Source organism: Nannospalax galili, unplaced genomic scaffold (assembly GCF_000622305.1).
Source record: "Nannospalax galili isolate Female #2095 unplaced genomic scaffold, S.galili_v1.0 scaffold1210, whole genome shotgun sequence".
NCBI lineage: Eukaryota > Metazoa > Chordata > Mammalia > Rodentia > Spalacidae > Nannospalax > Nannospalax galili.
Genome location: NW_008328216.1, coordinates 339,664 through 361,144, shown reverse-complemented (window position 1 = coordinate 361,144; position 21,481 = coordinate 339,664). Strand labels below are relative to the sequence as shown.

Here is a 21,481-nt window from a genome sequence, read left to right as displayed (position 1 = left end):
GGTGCTCCATTTTCAAGGTGGTTTTCTCCACTCCTGGAAACTCATAGTGGTGTTTAATCTCCACAGTGTTTAATCTGACTATGGTGTTTAGAGATGGGGCTTTTGGTGTGTGAATGAGATTAGGTAAAGTCACCAGGTTGGATTCTGAATTCTGACTGAATTCTGGTATCTACATAGGAAGAGAAACAAAGCCTAGTGAAACACACACACACACACACCCATGCACACAGGCAATACACACACACGTACGCATGTCTGCATACACACATGCACACACACGTATACACATGCACACACAGAGCCTATTTCTTGCCATATGGTGACCTGTGCTGCCTTGGGACACTGCCAGCAAGAAGGCTGTCCCCAGATGAGACCTAGACCTCTGATCAGAACTGTAAGTCAAAAGAGATGAATTCTATTTATAATCTACCCAGTCAGTAGTATTGTGTTCTTAGCAAGAACAAAAAGGGAGGGGACTACTGGGAGTTTACGATAAAATTGAGATATCTCTTAGGTACTGTGCTGGACAGCTTTAGTTGTCAACTTGACACACCTGGGTAGAGGGTGTGTCAATTTAGGAATTGTCTCCATTGGACTGGCCTGTGGACATGTCTGTAGGGCATTTTCTTGATTGTTGAGTGATGTAGAAGGGCCCAGCCCACTGTGGGTGGTGCCATCTCTGGGTAGGTAATCCTGTATTATATAAGAAAGTAGGCTGAGCATGAGTTAGAGGAGCAAGCCAGTAAGTAGATATTCTCTATGGCCTGTGCTTCAGCTCCTGCCTCCAGGTTCCTGCCCTGAGTTCCTACTTTGATGAACTATGACCCGGGAGATGTAAGTCAAATAAACCCTGTCCTCCCCAAGTTGGTATTGGTCAGAGTGTTTTGTCACAGCAATTGACGGACAGGCACTGAGGTAGTTGGTTAGCAAAGTCTGGGATTCTTGGGAGGGATTAGGCTGGAGAGAAACAGCATAGACTAGATTTTGATCCATGAGTCTGGGTGGGACCCCAGGGAAAGGGTGTAGAATAAAGGAAATCCTGGCCCTTTAGGAGTTGGGAAGATGAGGATGAAGATCAATTAGAAAGGGAAATTAGGAGAACATCCTCAGAGCCAAGGAGAATGTTTCAAGCAGGCAGGTAGCAATAACCACACGTGGCTTACCAAGTGTTCCTTGAGACAAGGTCAGCCACAGTTGACTAGGATTAGGTAGTCACATATTTTGTATATGAACTTGAGTTTCAACCTCATTGTGCATGTCTTGTGCACTGATACTTAATCCTTGGGTGTCAGCATCTTTTTGAGAATCTTCACGAATGCATTCACATACACATACAAGGCCACAGATAGTCCTTGGGGAAGAGTTCCCAAAGGAAGTGAGATCTGTCCCGGGAGATGATTTACAACCCTTCCTCATCCCTACTGAGGTCGTATGGCATCAACCAGACTGGCTCAGTGTAGAAATTCAGGTCTTTTAGTTTTGTGGGCTTCCCTTGATAGTCTCCAAAGTGTAGAAGGGGCTAAGCTTTCTAGGCCGTCTGAGCAGCTGTCAGGGTGAGTGGAAGACAAAACTGAATAGGAACTCAAGACTGAAAGCAACAGGGAAAATGAATGGAGGACTCACCACCATCTCCTGGACCTGAAACATCTCTGCACCACCTGGTGACAGTCGACTGGGGAAGGAGATACTGACGGCTGACCCAGGGAGAGTACTCGGGCCCATGTTGTAGACCTATGGGGTGAAACACACACAGCAAGAGTCAGTGGACATAACAGACCTTCATTTCATGTCACACAATATGTTCCTTAAGTCTTTGAATCATACACAGAAGCCTTAGGTCTGGACCTAGGATGTGACTTTAAATGAAATGAAATTCTAAGGAGTGGGCTACTCTAAGAAAAGAGAAGTCCTTCCAACAATCTCAAACCTTCAAATGATCCTTTCAGCATTTTCTTGTCCTCATCTTACTAAAAATGACATTTAATTTTACCTGGAAATGCACTTATAGACTATAGTTGGTGGGAACTGAGATGTTACAATTGAGTTCAGGGTTCTCAAAATGTTCCAACAACATCATATGATCTAAAGGGCATGCTCAAACACAGATGTGTGGTGCGGGGAGGGCCACATTCAGAGTTTCTGAAGCAGCAGGTTTGTGTGGGGCCGGTGCATTTGGATTTCCAAGTTCCCAGGAGATACTGCCAGTCATTTCTGTGACCAATGACCTTGTCCAAACTCCTTTCTTGAGGTAGTGAAGATCATCAAAGACCGAGAGGGTTGTCCTAAAATGAAGTGATCTGATTCACAGAGTATATGCTATTTATCCAGCTCATTCTATTGGTTAGTATTGTTTAATGTCATCTGCACTTCTCTTTTCTAGCTCAGTATTTGGTCCTGTAAGACTTCACCCCTCTTCCCTTCTCTACTGTCTTCTTCATTTTCATATCTAGAAGCCAGTCATCTCCCAAGGAGGTACAAAGACACCAACAGGGAGGGAGTAGAGGCTGGAAATTAAACTCAGGGTTAAAATGGAGTAAGAGGACTTTAAAGGATGGGTATTCTTACAGGGACAGAAAAGAGATTAGTGGTTTCCCAGATGGGATAGACTAGATCATCTTAGAATACTCAGGTGGGTACATTATAATGATCACAAGAGGGGCTGGAGACATGGCTCAGTGGTTAAGAGCACTTGCTGTTCTTGCAAAGGACCTGAGTTTGGTTCCTAGCAGCCACATTGGCTCGCTCATAACAGCCTATAACTCCAGTTCCAGGGGATCTGATGCCCTCTTCTGCCCTTCATAGGCACCTATGTGCACATGTGTATGTATAATCACATACACATACATTTTAAAAATAGGATCATAAGGGCCTTTTAATAGGGGAGAGGGAGGCAGAAAAGTCAGAATTGAAAACACTGTAAGAAAGATTCAGCTGGCCCCTGCTGGTGGAGGGGACCATGAGCCACAGAACTCATACAGCCTCCAGAGGCTGGAAAAGGCAGGAAACAAATCCTCCCAAGTACCCCTCAGCTACTCATTCTGCAACCCATGGATCAAGAAGTGATTTTGACATACAAGTCCTATTATCTAAGAAATAGGTTTCAGTGGACTGAAGAGATAGCTTAGCAGTTAAGAGCACTGGCTGTTTTGGCAGAAGACCCGGGTTCAAATCCCAGCACACACATGGCAGCTAAGAACTGTCTGTCTAGTTCCAGGGGATCCAACACCCTCTTCTGTCCTTTGCAGGCACTGCACAACATGGGTGCATTTACATACTTGTGGACATAACACTCATAGACAAAACTAAAAAATAAAAATAAAAAAGGAAATAGATTTCAGAAGGGTCCAAAACTTCCATGGAGGAAGTGTAGTGGGAATAGCAAAAACACTAGGTGCAGAGCCTGAACATATGACCAAACTGCCAATCTTTAAAAAGCCATCTGGGTGCTGGGAGCCAAACCCATGTCCTCTGCAAAAGCAGCCAGTGCTCTTAACCACTGAGTTATCCCCTCAGCCCCTATTCTTACATATTTTTCAAGAGTTTTTCACAAAAAAAAATAAATTTATTATTTTTATTTTATGTGTATGAGTGTATTGCCTGCATGTATAGACATACACTTGTGTTGTGCAGTGCCTGTGGAGGTCAGAAGAGGGTGTCGGATCCTCTGAAACTGGAGTTACAGATGGTTGTTACCCACCCATACCTAAGTGTATGTGGGGATATGTGCAGGTGAGTGCAGTGCCCATGGAGGTCAGGAGAGGACGTTGAATCTCCTGGAGCTGGAGTTACAGGCAGTTGTGAGCCTCTTGATGTGGGTGCTGGGAACAGAACTCAGCCTCTTGCAGGAGCAGCATGCACTCCTAACTGTTGAGCATCTCACCAGTCCCAGCTATAGACTTTTTTTTTGAGGTGATAGAAATGTTCTAAATTTAGGTTATGAGAATGGAAGCACAATTCTGCGAACATACAAAATAATCATCGAATCACATACTTTAAATAGGGACACTTTAAGAGCTGTTATTAAAGATTTTTTTAATTGCATGAAGGATATGACTTTGTTTTGTTTAGTTTTGTTTTTAGACAGGATCTCTCACTAGGGAGCTTAAGCTGCCCTGGAATTCACTAATTAGACCAAGCTGGCCTGGAACTTGCAATCTTATTGCCTCTGCCTTCTGAGGGCTAGGATTACAGGCATGCACCACAATGCTGGGCTGCAATTTTAATTTGCCAATTAAAAGAAAAAGATGACTAGGAGATGAGTGGGGGAGAGGAAGAAATGAACCCTGTTTTTAGCCTGGAGATGAGAAGCAAAATTCAGGGATTCACAGTGTCTCTAAAGTCGAGGTCAGCAAGGCAGAGCCAACAAACAACCAACCAACCAGACTGGAAATCCAATCAAGTATTTACCTCTCACCACATGTATGAGAGCTACATAGCCAGTTTTTCCCTAGAGAGCCACGTCTTTATTACTTTTTTTTTTTTTACAGTAGTTGGTTCTGCTTCAACGACTAGATAAAAGAAATAATAGATTGGATGTTTCCAACTCTCGATTCTCAAAGACCAACATTCACCAAAAACAACAGCCATAAGACACAAGGAAAATGAAAGTGTATCCAAGTACAACTGAAATAACTAATTTCAAGTGAATCTCAAACATTCAGAATTGCAGATTCCTTCTGACATGCTTGGGAATCCCTGCGGAAAGCACAGATCGGGTAAGCGCAGGAGAAAAGGACTCTCCTCCACACAACTCGGTGAGAACCAGCACACAGTACTAGCTCTACTTTTAAGAGTATCTTCCCAGAACTTAACAAGCAGGGAGGCAGGAGAGTCACAAGTTCTAGGCCAGCTTGGGCCACACAGTGGGACCTGGTCTCAAAAACAACAGCTTAGACAAGCCAACATCTTAACATTTGAGCTGGTATGAAGGTTCATGAGTGACATCTGTGACATATTTCTCCATTATTTTTCAGGTGGGAAAATGCATTCTGATTCCTGATGGAAAACAACAAAACCAAACAACAAAAACTCAGTGCTCTCAAGTCAATGAAGTTCTGCATCTGTTGAAAAAGCCATGGCAAAGTACAGAAAACAGACCCAAGAATAATGTTTCTGCCTTCTTCCCACCAGATTCGCAGTGGAGTCTTTAAACAATGATGCATCTTCTTGAATAACAGATCTAGTTTTTAATAAAAGACACAGACAGAGTCACTGATCAGAGAGGCCTTATCTCTGCTTCATGAATGATGATGCTGGAATAAGAAAACACAAAAGCGTTTTCTCTACATTCCTGACCCCTCCTCCCCTGTCCTGCCTCCTGGCCATTATCACCATCAATCTGGTGAGTGAGTGTCCTGTAGGACAACCACAATGACAATGATTGTACCAGAAAATTGAGTTGTCAGAGATTGCTTCAGGAAATGTTAGCTTTGCTACCAGAAGAGGGTCTCCTTCCAATCTACAGCTCGCACTGACAAACTTTCAGATTGAGCTTTGCTCCCTCACACTTGGACTGATGGCTGACCGCTTCCTGAGGCCACAGCTCACAGTTCACTGGAGGTTTATCTAAGGGCCATGCCAATCACTCATTCCCTAGGGCTACAGTCTCCAGCTGGGGTCTTGTTTCAGATCAGATGTGAAGAAAGCTATGCACCTGAACACAAAGCTTTAAGCTTCCTATAAAAATACCTCAGAGAACCAACTGGAAGAATATGCTGTACGCAATCATCATCATCATCATCATTTTCTTCTTCTTCTTCTTCTTCTTCTTCTTCTTCTTCTTCTTCTTCTTCTTCTTCTTCTTTTTCTTCTTCTCTCTCTCTCTCTCGGCAGTAACTTTTAGTACTTTTAGTATATCTAGAATTTTGTATATCTAGTATTCTTGCCTTTTTCAATATTCAGCTTTTCTTCATTCCACAGTCTGGGTGATTTGAAACTTTCTAAATAATTCTCTTGACTGCATCTTTGATTTCAAGAGAAGAAAGGGTATAAATCACAAGAGTTAAATAAATCTACCTGGCATTTATCTGTTTTCTAACCAATTGCAAAAGCAAAGGGAAGAAATTAATGGGCCCTGAGAAGCGACTCTGAAGCACGGAGGCGTGACCGAGGCTGTCACTCTGCAGTCTCCAAAGCAAGCCCTGACCCCATCTTCCTGTTCTCCCCTATAAATCAAGAGCAGGCTGTGACAGCTGGGCTTAGTCTGTCAGGGATGCATCCTCTCTGAGCTGGAGCCATGTGTTACCTACCATGGTTTTGGTGATCTCCCGGGTGAGCCAACACTCTGGAGAGAGGAAGCCTATTGTCTGTGAGAGTCCTCAAAGCTTAAGTCTCATCCTCTGAGCTCTCACCCCATCATTATCACCCCCTAAATCTACTTAGGAGAAACTACAGGCAGGAAAAAGCATAGTTATTTTGTCACAGCAGTAAATATCATAGAGAGAAACCATCCTCTCTAGGGCGGGTGAGTGGAAATGCAGGGCAAAGCTCTGGGAGACAGAACCTGAGAGTGCGAGATGTGGTCTTCACTGTGCAAGACGGGCCATTTTTCTTGACTTCATCTTTGCTGTATGGAGTCTTATAGTTAATGCCTGACCAGTCCTTGCCCCAGACCTGCCTCACTCAGTTCTGGGAGCTTTAGCACATCCTTTCTCACTTGAGCCCACATTACTCTGTGCTTCCTCCCTAAAGGGCATATAGACTAGACGATGCTGAGGTCCCTCTAGTGTCACACCCACATACTCACAGTATGTTAAAAAGCTGCCCTTTGAGTTCATGTTTTGAAAGCAAAGCCCAATAAACTATGCCTACAGACTAAACTTGGTTCAGTGTCTGTTGCTGTACAGTCTGCAAGATAAGAATAGAGATGCCATTAAATTACCGGCAGGAAAAAAAAAATCAAAAATCAAAGAGTAACATCCCATGACAGGTAAAAGTTATGTGCAAGAGGAATCTCAGTATCCATAGTTGAGTGTCCATAGCAACTTTACCTCTCCTTGCTGGAACCCCAGGGCTCAATAGGTTCCATAGAGACTGTATCCAACAAGGCCTCAAAGAGTTACTTTCTAGCTGTTTTCAGAAAAAAGTCTGCAGTCTCTAAGTAAGAGGATAGGACAACTTCCTTCTGTCCACAGTCCTCAACAGTGGACTTATGGAAATGGTACCTAGGTAGCTAAGATGAGCCAGTCCTGGCTGGCCCAGTGAGGGACTTGTGAACTGGTCTCATGGTACATGGACTCATGTAGCTTTGCCCTTGGAACACTACTTCTGAAAGGCTGGTTCCCAGGGAAGTGAGCTCTAGCTGAGTCAGCATGAAAACCATAGGGGGGAAGGGATGAAGACTGGGAATAATTTCTCCTCAAAACAAAAGCTGGCCCTTTTACCACGGGACACACCCTGGGGTGGGTACCTGAAGGGTGATGTTGAGGGGTTGGAAGTGACACTCCTGATCATCCAGCTGAATGAAGTTGGATGCATCCACAGACTCGCCGTACACGAAGGAGGTTGGGGACACGATTCTGAAAGAGGAAAGCATGAAGGCTGTCATCCAACCCAAGGCCAGGCACCTAGTCACTGCTGGGCTGAGAACCCACACACCTACCACTATTTAATCCTCTGTCTCCCACTGTATGCTTCCCCGCTGAATGGGTGCTTCTGTCTCCCATGAATGTACACAGCCAGCCTCTGCCTTTTCTAAATTTTTAACACGTCTTCTAGCCTCAGGTCATATTAATATGCTACATAAACATTATGCACTGAGATAATTCTTTGTATGTATGTTCATGTGTATACATGTATGTGTAGAGGTCAGAGGGCAATATCTGCTGTCTTTATCACTCTCCACCTTATTATATAAATTTATTTTTATTTTATGTGTATGAGTATTTTGCCTGTATGTAAGTGCATCCATGCATGCAGTGCCTATGGAGGCCAGAAGAGGGCATTGGATCCCTTGGAACTGGAGTTATGGACAGGTGTTAGCTACCATGGGTGCTGGGAACTGAAATTGGGGCCTTTACAAGAGCAGCCAGTGCTGTTAACCACTGAACCATCTCTCCAGCTCCTCCACCTTATTTTTTTGAGACAGGGACTCTCTCTGAGCCTGAAGTTCACCTATTTGGCTAGAGTGGCTAGCCAGCCAGTCCTAGGGATCTGTCTGTCTCCCTCCATTTTCCTCTGCTGAGGTCACAAATGCTCACAGTCTCCCCTGGCTGCTTATGTGGGTGCTGGAGACCTGAACTCAGGTCTTTGTGATTGTGCTTCAAGAACCTTACTGACTGAACCACCTCCCCAGCCTCTCCCAAATTATATTTCTAAAATAAAGCTTTAAAAATCAAAGCTGTGGAAGCTTTTAGACAAAAAACTTTGATTATAAAATTATACATTTTTTTAGCATTTGAAAGTCATTTTTGTGGAGGATGCTGATAACAAACTCTTAAGAGTTTGTTAAATAAATAAACAAATAAATTATGTACTTGGCATCGTAAACTCCACCCTATAACAAAGTCATTAAAAAAAAAACTTTCTTTACATCCATCAGACTTCCATGATTATTAGAAATTAGGTATTTGAAAGTTAAGTAAATTCAATGACATTTTAGACATGGTCATTTAAGATGACTAAGGATTGGAACTTAGTTGACAGCATCACTTTCAACACCGCCACTGTGAACAAACCTGACATCTGCACACAGAGTTCAGGCTGACATCAACTCCATACACAATGGATAGATACTAAGTGCTCAAAGGACTTACACCCCTCTACACAACAGTGTGAGACTTTTGGGAGCCAAGTCCAAGAAGACAGCCACCCCTCTATTCTGAATGTAAACCTTTTATTTCAGTAACACAGTGAATTCAAACCACTGGCCAAAATGACAAGAATTGGTTCATTTAATCTCACCCCGTTTCAGGTCCCTGGAAAGATCAGAGGTTGGCTCATTTGTTTAACTGATGGTTTCATCAGGGGCTGTTAACACTTCACATCAAGGTTTCCTAAGGCCTGACAACATGATCAAGTGTGTGTGGGAGGTGTTTTCACTTTATCCCCAAGGATAGGACTTGGTTCTGGGTATTTCGTACTATCCCTTAGACAGGACGAATAAATAAACCATATGGTTAAAAATAGAGCTGTGAAGAGAGGCAAATATATGCTACTTGGCAAATATATCCCACCAGTGCCCAGTGTCCAGAAGCCATGATGTGAAGCGCAGAGCAGGAATGCAGCTCACTCCACTGGCTCCCGGCAGAGCTGAGCTACTACAAGGGGCAGCTCCTCCCTCCATGGAGCAACATTTCCCTTCTGGTCAAAGGCTGAAACTCAGAAGCACTGAAAACTGAAAAATGAGAAACTGAACTTCCAGAAAGTTCAGCTTGCATTTGGGTCAAGGGTTTAGTGGGTCCCTGTTTGATCTAAACCAATTATGACAATTATGAACACTATTTGTTGAAGCTAGGAATGAGAACGGAGTTCTTGTTTTTCTAAGCTTTAGTGTTGGCTGAAAACTGACTCAGGCTGTTTCAGGTCCCTCACAGACCACAGCCAACAGTCCCGCCTTTCAGCAACTCCAGCAGCACCGAGTGGCTGTGAACTCACCTGGACAGTTTGGTATTGTAGTTGTGAGGGTTCCCCGCTTGTTACAAATGTGAGGCAGAGCCGTTTCTGGCATTGCACAAGGAGGTAACAGAAACACACAAAGCCAGAGCTGACTCTGAAGTCTAGTACAAAGGCAGCCATACCATGAGCCATCCCGAGGGCTCCAGACACACCAGGCTGCAGCCTCTGACCCCACAGTTTGGGGCTGATATTTCAATCACTGGAACCATTGTACTTGCCACTATAAGGCATTGGTGGAGTTACTGTGTGGTTTGCACAAGGAGGTAACAGAAACACACAAAGCCAGAGCTGACTCTGAAGTCTAGTACAAAGGCAGCCATACCATGAGCCATCCCGAGGGCTCCAGACACACCAGGCTGCAGCCTCTGACCCCACAGTTTGGGGCTGATATTTCAATCACTGGAACCATGGTACTTGCCACTATAAGGCATTGGTGGAGTTACTGTGTGGTAGGGGCTAGGAATAGGTACATTTAAAGTATAAAGAATGTTCAAAGAAATGATGGGGTCTGATCCATGTTATCAAGTAGGAAAAGAAGAGGGAGGCAGGTACAGGACACTGCAGACACATCTTCCTTCTGCTTTTCAGACTGGCAAGAGAAAGGCAGGTGGCGGGGCTGCTGTTTCCTGCCGACAACACATGCAAACCAGGAGCAGCACAGCGTTCCACTGGAGGGCACCCTGTGTTCTGCCTACTCACCCAGTGATGGACGTGTCCACTTCGTGCACCAGGGGCATCATCAGCGTGAGAGTGTTGTCATGTAGGGCTTCAGAGCGTTCCACGTTGCCACTGTGTGGGGAGAAAAGAATGAAGAAACACTGGCCAACACTAGCCATCCAGAAGTAGGCTGCCTGTCCTATGTTGGACCTCAATCTCACTGTTCTCCAGACCCTTCCTTTTTGTCCCCATTCTGTTTGTGGCAGAGACCCCCTGCACAGAGGCACACTTTTGGTCGTGTTCCATGTATGAAGACACGGGGGTAAATCGTGTATCTGGCAGGTAACTCCAGGAAACACTAGCAGGGAATGGAAAAGGAAAAGGGAAGAAGCCACAGAGGCCTGCCACTCAGATGGTCAGTGCTGGAGGCAGCTGGCGGCTTTGGGAAGCAGAACCCGTACCTTGGCAGACCCACCTGTGGGCATTAGAGCTGGGTCTTTATTCTCAACTCCTAAGGGCTGCTGTGGTGGAAGCAAGAGAGGGCACAAATTCTCTGGCACTTCCCTGTCACATGGATGAGTGGGCTCTGACCAGAGAAAACCTTAGCAGGGTGGCAGAAAGCAAGACTTAAACACTGCCAGTGAGTGTGCTGTGAGGGCCACAGGTGGATCCCTGTTGTTGAGGGGTCTCAGGTAGAAATCTGTTGTTAAGAGGGGTCACAAGTGGATCCCTGTTGTTAAAAGGGGTCACAGGTGGATCCCTGTTGCTATGGGTGGAGCCGATGTCTTACGTGCTGCCTCTGGAAGTGCTTACTCCATAAACAGTATTCTAGTTTCTTTCCTGTTAGTGTGATAGAAACGCTGACCAAAAGCAACTTAGGGAAGGAAAGGGTGTATTTTTCTTACAACTCCATATTACAGTCCATTATTGTGGGGAAGTCAAGGTAGGAACTCAAGCAGCTAGGCACATCACATCCATAGTCAAGAGCTGAGAGACAAATGTACCCACGTTACCTGTTTGCTATTGTCCAGCTTCCTCCTGTCCTATACACAGTTCAGGACCCTCTGCCTACAGGATAGTATGTCCACAATGGACTGGGTCTTCTCACATCAATCAACAATCAACACAGTCCTCCACACACATGCCCCAGCCCAATCCGGTCTAGGCAGGCCTTCAACTGAGACTCTTCTCAGGCGGTTCTAGCTTGTCAAAAATTTCCATTTATAAATAACCAACACAAATAGTGACCAGTGAGGCCAGGACATGGGGCTTTGTGAACATCAATATCTGTTTGTTATCTAGAGGGCTTACCCATCACTCATGCATGGACAGTCAAGCATAACAGAGAAGCCTTGGTCAGCCCTGCCAGGATAAATATACCGGGCACACTTGCTACAGACTTGGCTGCAGCATCTCTCACCAAGGCATCCTTGGGGAGAAAGCATAGAGGAAGATTCTTGTGACCCCCCACGGGCAGAGAGATTACTAGAGTAGATGGGGGGAGCAGTTCAGATAGCTTACAGTGCTGCTTCAAGCCAGAGGGAGCTGAGCTTCTAGTCAGCTCAGTGAAACCAACAAACCATCACTCTACCTACTGTGATTCCTTTTCCTGATCTCAGACTGAAAAGTAAGGAAGAGGAGGAAAGGAAGGAATAGGAGGAAGAGAGGGATGGTCTAGCTTCCCTTCATTAATTCATTAAACCTCAATCAGATTTACAGTGCCTACACCACATAAGTAACTGCCATGAGACCAGGCATAGCTGTTGGGTGTGTGTTGCTAAATTTGTGGAGCACTGCTGGCTGGCTCCACCACATGGAATGAATGGGGGATTCCAGCCAAAGGTCAAGTCTATGTTCTAGGTATAGAACCCAAGAGCCCTCAGACCTGCTGAGGTTTGGGCACTGTCTGGCCTACCTAGTAACTTAGACATGGTTCCTGAACACTGCTAAGTTCCAGTCTGCTCCTTGCCCTCCCTCCGCCCCACTGTCTTCCTCTCTCACCCAGCAAGTGCTGAATGGCAATAGTACTAAAATAGCCCTCACATCCCGTCTCTCGCCTTTTGTTCTGAAACAATGGTGTTCTGCAACTCTGACCCTGCAGGGCCACCATAACTGTCCCTGGCTCCACATCTGTCTTCCTGTATATGGGATGACATCAGTCCCTCACAGGGCAGCCATGATGCATGGCAGTGGGGACGGTGCCCATACTGCTAGATTTCTTGCATGGCTTTCCTAGGGGTAATCAAAGCCTTGGAATTACTATCATAGGCAGCCCAGAGGTGACTTCCCTGTCAATGTGGATGGTACCACCCTGGCGTCATACCCTCCCTAACCACAGCATCCTTCTAGGCTGGAGTATAATTGACTCTTGATGGAAGAGTCACCCCTTGCCCTGTCATCTATCCAGCCACCTGCAGCTGCTGGCAGCCTGCGCCAAACAACAGTTTTATCTGTCATTGAGTAACGGCTCCAGAATGAGCCAAGTTGAAAAGTTAAGATAAAGAGACCAAACATCAAACAGCTTCTTGTTATCCCACAAGCGTCATGTGCTATGACTTTTCCAGTGGGCTGCCAAACTAGGCTGCTGGCTGTGGAGATGAGGGGTCATGAGACGCTGTTTAGTCTCAGTTTGATGCCCTCTGAAAGCTACAAGTAGGCAGGAGGCCTTCAAAGGGTGATGATGGAGGAAAAAGAATGACTGATATTTTAACTGTGGCTTTTGAGATAAGAAACTTTAAGGATCTGTCTGTTGTAGCTGGGAGTCAAGTGTTGGGAGGACCTTCTGAGGCAGGAGACTAGCTTTTCATAAAATCCCCAAGGAAACAAGTACACAGAATGTTCTAGTGTATGTTTAAAAGATAACATGATCTCCTTCACTTATGATTCAAGGGATTAACTGGAAATTCTTATATTATTAAGCTACAGATATTAGGCCTCTCCTGACACAGTGTAACTATATTACTGTTTATAAGGGGATATTCTTTAGTGGGTAATGGGTATTTTAAAGTATGACCTACATTTAGTACTACAACTGGTAAATAGTAGGTACATAATAGGAGTTTATTGATCAATAATGCATCCAGTAGAATAAGGGACTATGTAGATAGGGGCTCTGGGCCTTGACTGTTCATCAGAATCATTGAGCCTTTCCCCCAAATCCTAATGCCCAGCTCTCATCTCAGACTAATTAGATTAGAATCTCAGGGGTGGTGTGGGGCTGGATTAGACATCAGTAGATTTTACAGCTCCCCAGGTGTTTCAACACTGTGCTTTCAAGCCCAGTGTACCACAGGCCAACGGACATGTCATTCTAACAGAGGAAACGTGCACCATTATGCTTCTGTCCCCTGTCCCCTTTGACCTCTCTGGGGTGAGGTTGGAGATAGGTAGTATCCTCTTTTTGACAAGGAAATCCTTTCCATGTCCTTGCTGTGCCAGGTGTTGAAGGACAGACAGAGTACATTAGTGGGTTTGCCTAACAATGCTGCATTTTCTGTGGCTCTAAGAAACAGCAGTGGAATGAGAATTTTCAGGTTTCAATGGGCATCTCTGTGGCTGAGTTGTTGCAGTGTGTCAGCATGATGGTTAGTGTGACACAACCTAGAATCACCTGGGAAGTGACTTTACCTGGGAAGTCTCAGTGAGGGATTGCCTACCTTGGGTTGACCTATGGGTATGTCTGTGGAGAGTTGTCTTGGAATTAATTGAGGTGGAGAAAAACATTGTGGGTGACACCATTCCCTAGGCAGAACTATACAAGGGTGGAGAAACTGAGCTGAGCACAACCAACCAAGCAAGCATGTATCCATTCTCTCTCTGCACCTGCCTGTGGATGTGACTGGCTGCTTTAAGCTCCTGCCAATGTGATGTCCCTGATATGATGGGTTGTAACCTGGAATTGAAGCCAAATAAACCTATTTCTCCCATAAGTTGCTTTTTGTCAGGGTATTTATCACGGCAACAGAATGAAACTAGGACAGTGGCTCCTCATGACTGTCAAAATTTGATATGGACTCTCTTGAGGCTACTTTCGCCTCCATGGCTCAAATCAGGCCCCTCTTGCAGCCCCATTACCTACTACCCTGTACGCTCCCCACTTTCCATGAATGCCTTCCCACTCCTGTGCTCACTTCCCACATGGCTGTGGCACAGCAGGTACACTGTGGACACTCTTCTTGCTAGATTTTACACTTCAGCATGAAAACAGACACCCAAACGTCCCTAACCTCAAAGCCCTTCTGGATTCTAGCAATGGGAATGAAATCTGCCCTCTTTACACCTTTTGTGTTTTCCCATTAGACAATATTGATGTTTCATGTGTACTTGAAAATAAGGTGAATAGAAAATAACCATTTGTGGGCTAGTGAAAAAATGGCTAGAAAGATATTCTTGAAAAAAATGGACATATTTTGGAATATGAACTGTGGATGAGTATAAATGCTAAATTTCCCAAATTTGATAGATGAATTGTGACCTTGTTCTTGGGAAATGCACAGGGAATGTCTCTGGGTCAATGGGCATGGTTTATACAACTTGTTTTTAGATGTTCAAGAAAAAAAATCATATATAGAAAGAACGTTAAACCAATGAGGTGAAGGGTAAACACTAGGTGAATCTGGGTAAAGGCTACACATGAGTTTCTTGTGCTGTTCTTGCAACACATATTCAACTAGAAATTTTAAGTTATTATTTTAATTTTTAATTATGTGTATGTCTGTATGTGAGTTTGTGCATGTGAGTGCAGTGCCTGTGGAGGCCACAAGAGGGCGTTGGATCTCCTGGAGCTGGAGCTACAGCAGTTGTGAGCTATCCAATGTGGGTGTTTGGAACTGAACTTGGGTCTTCTGCAAGGGCTGTATGTGCTCTAAATGCTAAACCATCTCTCAGCCCTCCAAGTAGAAATTTAAATGAACATGTTGTCTTGGGTATCTAACCACCCTTTTCCCCCATCAGAGCTTGTCTGTCCATTATTTACCAGCCTAAATGGCACTTCCTTCATTTGATTTGCCAGCCAGCCAATACCTATATGTTGCTTTGAGGTATATATGGATTCTGGTTCAAGGAGAAATCTTATAAACTCCCCAAAAAACAGCTGAGGCACTCACTCACAGCTATACATTTCTGAGGGGAGAAGTTACCACCTCACCATCTCCTTCTCCATCTGTCTACTCAGTTTCTAGGACAAGCTTGGTCTCAAGGCACATCATGTGGGTGCTTCTGCTAGCTGGCTTCACCAGGCCTTCGGGCTGCAGGTGGCTTTATCTACTGTATCAAATGATTCAGTGGCATGTCCCTAAGAAACAGGTGACCAAGCCTGACAATGCACAGAAGACATCTGTTTGGGAAACATGGCCAATGACCATGGATGAAACTTCACCTCTTTGAGCCTGTCTCCCCTCAGCTGTAGAATCATTCCTCTCTGACTAGATGATTCTCAGCCCTCTAGCTCAGTCAGAAGTGGTGACTAGGTTTGACGATTAGGCCTAACTGGATTTGGTTGTCAAGTGACAAGATTTAGAATCACCTAGGAGACATGTCTGCGAAAGTATTTCCAGGAAAGATTAACTATGGTAGTACCAGCCTCCCTGTTTTCCACTGATCTGCTGAGATGTGGGCAAGCAGCTGCCTCACATTTCTGCACCACAGAGTCACCTGATGCTGTGACTTCCTGGCCATGATGGGCTGTATCCTCTCAAACTGTGAGTCAACATAAATCTTTCCTTAAGTTGCTTCTTGTCAGGTCACAGTGATGAGAAAAGTAACCACCTTTCGGTTGACTCACCTGGGAAGAGGGAACCCCAACTGAGAAATGAGATTGGCCTGTGGGCATGTCTGTGGAATATTTTAACTGCTGGTTGATGTAGGAGGCCCAACCCACTGTGGGCGGTGCCATCCCTGGGCGGGTGGGCCTGGGCTGTATAACAGAAGCAACTGAGCAAGCCAGCAAGGCAGCATTCCTCTGTGGTCTCGGCTATGAGCTGTAAGGTGAAACAAACTCTTTCCTCCCCACGTTGGTTTTGGTCAGAGTGTTTTATCACATCAGTGGAGAAACAAAAGGACAATACTGACTAACCAGGCAAAGCAGAACCAGACAACCACCCATCCCCGAGGGATCTGATCCTACCCAGTGAGGTGGGGCTTTATTATGGACTGTTTCCTTCTCTGTATCCTGGGGATGATCAAGGCACATCCTTTCCTGGTCCCATACATTTTTTTTTGTCTTTGCAAAAATCTCCTTAAGGCTTCCTTACCTCTGAGCAGAAACAATGAAGCTGAGAACATCCTCCTCCCCAGACAGGTGGCTGGTATCAAAGATTACGCTGAATTCATACTACAGAAAAAGAAAGAAATCAACGTTTGGCAGTGGCAAGCGTTCCATACTTAAACTGCGTTCTAGAATATTCTGCAGTTTATGATCTCTAGATGTTAATCTGTATAGAAAATGCTATTTTTTAAATTTTTATTAATTCAAAAAATTTATTGTATGGGTATGGGTATTTTGCCTGCCTATATGTAAGTGTACTCATACAATAGCTGTGGAGCCCAAAAGAGGATATTGGATCCCCTGGAACTAAAGTAACAGATGGTTATTAGCTGCCATGTGGGTGCTGGGAACCAAGCCTAGGTCCTTTGCAAGAACAGTTAATGCTCTTTACTACTGAGCCATTTCTCCAGCCCTGAAGGTGTTATTTATTTATTTTTTTAGTGTGTATCTTTCTAATTGCCAAGTCAGAGGCACAGCTTCCACAACAAAACCAGTCCTGGTGCACACTTTAGTGAGAGGCACGCTGTCCTTTTCAACCACTGAGCTTCCCTTTAGGAAGTGGTATATTGGAATTCGTAAACCGGGGCTTTCTAAATTTCACTTTCATCATCTTTCCAATTTTTGCCAAATTTGTATATCATATGAACTGTGATATTTGCTTCATATTTTGTTGCCCCTTTCCTTTAAATACATTATTTATTTTTGTGTTGGCCTATACAATGTGTGTATGTATTTGTGTGTGTGAATATGCTTGCCATATTGTGCATGTGGAGGCCAGAGAATAACCTTGGGCGTTGGTCCTCACCTTCTGCCTCATTTGGGGCAGGTGGCTTGTTTTTTCTTTGATGCATATTCCAGGCTGGCTGGCCTATGAACTTCCTGGGATTCTCCTGTGTCTACCCACAACCTCCCCATAGCTGCTTTGAGTTTACAGACCTGTGCTACTGTGTTCAGCCTTTACATGGGTCCTGGGGATTCAGACAGATCTTCATCTTGCATAGTAAGGGCGTTACCTACTGAGCCATCTCTCTAGCCCTTTTTTTGCTTTTTTTTTTCTTGAGGCAAGGTCTCACTATGCAGCCTAGACTGGCCTTAAACTCTTGATCCTCCTGCCTAAGCTTCCCAAGAGCTGGGATTACAGGTTGTGCCACCAATCTGACCTTAAAGATGATTTTTAAAAAATTAAAAGATGTATTTTTATTTATATGTATCTGTACATGTTCATGTATGGTATATGCATGTGAGTGCAGATGCACACATTTCATCATTTGAGGACTCTCTGTTTAGTTCCTTGCTCCAACTTTTAATTAAGTTGGTTTTTTTTTTTTTTTTTGAATTTTTTGAACAGTCTAGATACCTTCTGTGGGATGTATTGCTGGTAAAGACTTTTTTCCCATGTATGGTATATGCATGTGAGTGCAGATGCACACATTTCATCATTTGAGGACTCTCTGTTTAGTTCCTTGCTCCAACTTTTAATTAAGTTGGTTTTTTTTTTTTTTGAATTCTTTGAACAGTCTAGATACCTTCTGTGAGATGTATAGCTGGTAAAGACTTTTTTCCCATTCTGTAGGCCTGCCTCTTCACTTGAATGATGGTGTCCTTTGCCATAGATGTTTTTAGTTTCATGAGGTCCCATATGTCAATTATTGGTGCTAATGCCTGTGCTATCAGGGTCCTGTTCAGAAAGTCTTTTTCTGTGCCTATAAGTTCCAGTGTATTCCCTACTTTCTCCTGTATCAGATTCAGGGTATCAGGTTTTATGCTGAGGTCCTTAATTCATTTTGAGCTGAGTTTTGTGCAGGGTGAGAGATAGGGATCTAGTTTCATTCTTCATGTGCAGCTATCCAGTTTGACGAGCACTATTTGTTGAACATATCTCTTCTCCAATGTGTGTTTTGGTCCCCTTTGTAAAAAAATCAAGTAGCTGTAAGTATGTAGGCTTAAATTTGGGTCCTTAATTAGATTCCATTCATCAATATATCTGTCTTTATGCCAGCACCATATTGTTTTTATTACTTTAGCTCTGTGGTATAAATTGAAATTAGGGATGGTGGTGATACAGAGTCTAGAAGAGGGTGTTGGATCACCTGGAGCTGGAGTTACAGGCAGTTGTAAGCTGCCTGATATGGGTGCTAAGACTTGAACTTGGGTCCTCTGGAAGAACGGGAAGTGCTGTTAACTATCTCTCCAGCCCCAGAAGAGAGGCTTCCCTGGCTGGGAATTGAACCCACGATGCGGTGGTGAGAGAGCCAAATCCTATCTACTCGAGTACCTAACTATTCAAGATTATTTTAAAAGAACAGTTTATGTCGTTGTCATAGGTGGGAATTCAGAATCACTTGCCACAAAGAAAAGGTAGTCATAAAAATTAATACAACGAAAACAAAACAATGGGCTGTGGCCTGTACTCTGCTAGATAAGTGTGATCCAGTTCCTAAAAGTTGCCGTTTCTTGAGGTTTCCCTTCTTCTCAGGTGACTAAGGACAAAAGAAGGAGCAGAGCCAGAGGAAGGCTGAGGCACCATGGGCATGGTGGCCCCTAGGGCTCAGAACAGGCCCATGGTAGATTTGGTGGATTTGCTAAGAAATGAGCAAATCTTGGTTCTCACTAAATCATTCTGGCCACTGGTTTATAAAACAGCTTGAGAAGAAAAATCTTGAGAGCTTAAGATCTTAAAATGATCCGACTCTATGACTTAGGCAGGAGAGAGGAAGCTTTAATGAAGGGTGAAACTTTCTATGTCTCTCTCTCTTTCTCTTTCTCTTTCTCTTTCTCTCTCTTTCTCTCTTTCTTTCTTTTGAGTGGACCAAAGAGTATAAGATTTCCTTGCCATCACAGGGAAAACAGCTTCCAAGAAGAAGATAGCCCTGGCCTCTGTACTTTAGTTTGCTTCCCCAAATCAATCTTGTAGCCATCTTTCTCTTAACCATGGCACATACTAGAATGTCTGGGTATGTTATATAGTATAGTATTATTGTTTGAGCTTAGGAAATCTGTCTCCTTATGAATACCAAATTGACTGAAATATCTTTTACTGTTAAAAAAAAATGAAGTAGAATACGGTTATTTATGATTGAGAATTTTTTTAGGGAATCTCCAGAAAATTGTGAGTCCCCAAGGGAGTAACAGAGCCAGGACTATGGGTCACTAGCCCAGACCACATCCTTTCCTGTGCTATGCTCGGGGACTCACAGTGGTATGGAATGTACTGGAAGAAAACATTTCAGGAAGGTCAATCAAATGCCACTTGTCAAAGAACAAAGGAGTTTGTGGTATCTTCCACACTTGAAGTTCACATGAATTAAAGAGAATGATCATGTAACCACATTCCCTCAGCAGTAGACCAACAGTAACAGACACATGGCAGGGTTCCAGTAGTCACCCAGCCACTGTGGAAGGTAGGGGTAGGTGGGTGGGGCCTTGGAGTGACAGTTGCAGTCAGATGGGAAGAACTCGGGGGTTGTAGCCAAGGAAGCACCTTATTTCCCAAGGGCCTTACCTTTGACTTTGACCGCATGAAGGGAAACCCCACGCTGCATTTGAGGAAGTCTGATTCTAGAAGCTCACAGGAAATGCCCATTTCCTCCTGAAAGAAAGAACCAACATATGGGTGGGCTGCATGGAAGCCAGGGGTGTGGGAGTAGCCTTGGAGCCTTGGTGAGGACATCAGGTCCTTCAGAGCAGTTCTCAGACAGCTATGGTGGGCTAGAAGCCCAAGCCAAGCCTCAAGTTCTCCTCTGGCTGTTCACTTTCCCAGGGTTCCCTGGGAAGACAGGCACAGAGGACAAAACCACTGTTTAATTTAAACTAATGTTTTGGGTCTGTAATGGTTGATCTTCACTGTGAACTGATTTGGAATCCTCTAGTAGAACACCTCTAGGTGTATCTGGGAGGGTGTTTTCAGAAAGGTATAACTGAGGAAAGAAGATCCATCCTGAATGTGGGCAGCACCATCCCACAGGCTAGGGATACAGACTGAATAAAAAGGGAAAGGGGGGGTCAAAGAGATGGCTCAGCAGGTAGAGGTGCTTATTGCTCAGCTTAGTGACCCAAGTCCAGTCCTGGGACCCACATGATAGAAAGAAAGAATCAACTACCAAAAGTTTTCCTTTGACCTCCACACATGTGTCTGTGGCCCACACACCCACACAACCCCCTGTAATAAATAAATGTAATAAAAGTAATGTTTAAAAATGGAAAAAGGAAGAAGCAAGCAGAACACCAGCACTCCTCTCTCTCTGCTTCCTGGTTGGAGATACCATGTGACTAGATGCCTCTAGCTCCTGCCTCCATGTCTTCCTGGGGAGCCAAAGTGAACCCTTCTTTCCATATATTGGTTTTGCCAAGTATTTTGTCATAGCAATGAGAAAAGCAAGATAGAGACCAAACCTGGGCTGGTCTGGCAAACGGGACTGAGCACGGGTGAGCCGGAAGCCTCCTGAAGTTTGGAATAAAAGGCAACATAACCACCTTTCCATCTCCTTTTTCCTAATTCTGCCTTTCAAGATCTTCGTAGTGGAGTTGGAGAGATGACTCAGTAGTTAAGAGCACTGATTGCTCTTGCAGAGGACCCAGGTTCAGTTCCTAGGACCCACATGGTGGCTAACAACCATTAGTAACTCTTAGCTCCAGGGGATTTGATGCCCTCTTCTGACCTCCACAGGCATTGCATGATATAGGTGCACTTACCTGCATGCAGGCAATATGTTCATACACATAAACTAAAAATAATAAATAAAGGATTTTTTTAAAGATCTTGCTAGATCAAGAAGGACAAATGAGAAGAAAACCACAACAAGGAAGGAGGTTTCTTTCTACAGCCTGAGCTATAAGTCTTCCTAGGATACAGGTGGGTGCCTGCGTGAGGGGAGGTGAATTTCCAGTGTAACTAAATGGCCTTGTGGAGATGTACAAACAGTGACTTGAGAGAACCAGGTAGAG

The 21,481-nt window shown here is 44.3% G+C and overlaps 1 protein-coding gene across 2 annotated transcripts in view; it reads right to left on the bottom strand.

Annotated features, from left to right (window-relative positions):
• Positions 1-21,481, bottom strand: part of Itga9 (integrin subunit alpha 9) — a 365,552-nt gene that overhangs the window by 71,393 nt on the left and 272,678 nt on the right. For both annotated transcript variants that reach the window (XM_008855995.3, XM_029555637.1), the window contains 5 exons: positions 20,040-20,126; positions 16,524-16,603; positions 10,315-10,404; positions 7,409-7,517; positions 1,624-1,731 (listed from right to left, as the gene is read on the bottom strand). In XM_008855995.3, coding sequence (XP_008854217.1) covers positions 1,624-1,731; positions 7,409-7,517; positions 10,315-10,404; positions 16,524-16,603; positions 20,040-20,126 — 474 coding nt within the window. The remainder of the gene's footprint in view (positions 1-1,623; positions 1,732-7,408; positions 7,518-10,314; positions 10,405-16,523; positions 16,604-20,039; positions 20,127-21,481) is intronic.